General features: G+C 39.2%; 1 protein-coding gene across 1 annotated transcript in view; it reads left to right on the forward strand.

The window, feature by feature from the left end:
* The window catches only part of LOC107688741 (transmembrane protein 198-B-like), a 46,840-nt gene that overhangs the window by 20,788 nt on the left and 25,153 nt on the right, over nucleotides 1-899 (forward strand). Inside the window, exon 3 of the mRNA XM_016486491.1 lies at nucleotides 1-127. This exon is cut by the window's left edge and continues 1 nt beyond it. Within this exon, the coding sequence (XP_016341977.1) occupies nucleotides 1-127 (127 nt within the window). The remainder of the gene's footprint in view (nucleotides 128-899) is intronic.

Raw genomic sequence — 899 nt, forward strand, 5'->3', positions numbered from 1 at the left:
CCCTCTCAGGATGGGAGTCCAGAGCGTCTGTTCAACTGTGATGAGGACATTGAACGGCGCTATGAGGTGGTCCCGTCTGTCGTCTGCTCCATGTGTTGCCTGTTTGGCATCATCTACTGCTTCTTCGGTAGGTTGCGAAGGATGAATGATTTTATTTAGAAAACTGAGATGTGTCTGGTTTGGAGAAATGTAGATTTACGTAAGAAGTATTACTCAGAACAAGCCCAAATTGTGGCATGCCCTGAATGCATGGGTTATGTTTTTGTCTCATTATCACAAACATTTTTTCAGCTGTGGTTGTTTATGGCCAAATTGAATTCACCTAATAACCATCTGAATGTGACAACCAGACAAGGGTGACAAATCTATGTCCCTTTCTATTAGATAAGCTGTATCACTTTCACTTGACTGTGAAATTTGCTTTCACTGCCCATTAATTGCAAGTAGAGAGAGAGAGGGAGGATCGAGGCTATCTCAGCTGTGACGAACAGCAGCTTCTCTCTGGCATTCTGGCCCCAGTGTGACTACGTTAAAATGTTAAAACATGCTATTTATTCTTCCTGCCCTTCTGCTGCCAATTTGGGCCATTATTAACAGTTCTAAATTGCATCAGGTGAAAGCAGATAACCTCTTAGTGAAAAGCTCAATGGATTATGAAAGGCTCCTGTTGATTTAAAAGCTACTTTTGTACAGTAACTGTAGCAACAGAATGGGCGTTAATGGCATAAACACCTTCACTCAATGCATTTCTGATCCCACTCATATGTTACCAAACAAAATGTTTATCCCTGGAATTTCAAGCAGAGCTCTTTTAGAAATTACCTTTAAAAATAAGACCAGCAATGAACAATGTTCGTCTCTTAAATATATATATATATATATATATATATATATATATA

Source organism: Sinocyclocheilus anshuiensis, unplaced genomic scaffold (genome assembly GCF_001515605.1).
Source record: "Sinocyclocheilus anshuiensis isolate Anshui unplaced genomic scaffold, SAMN03320099.WGS_v1.1 scaffold9, whole genome shotgun sequence".
Lineage (NCBI taxonomy): Eukaryota > Metazoa > Chordata > Actinopteri > Cypriniformes > Cyprinidae > Sinocyclocheilus > Sinocyclocheilus anshuiensis.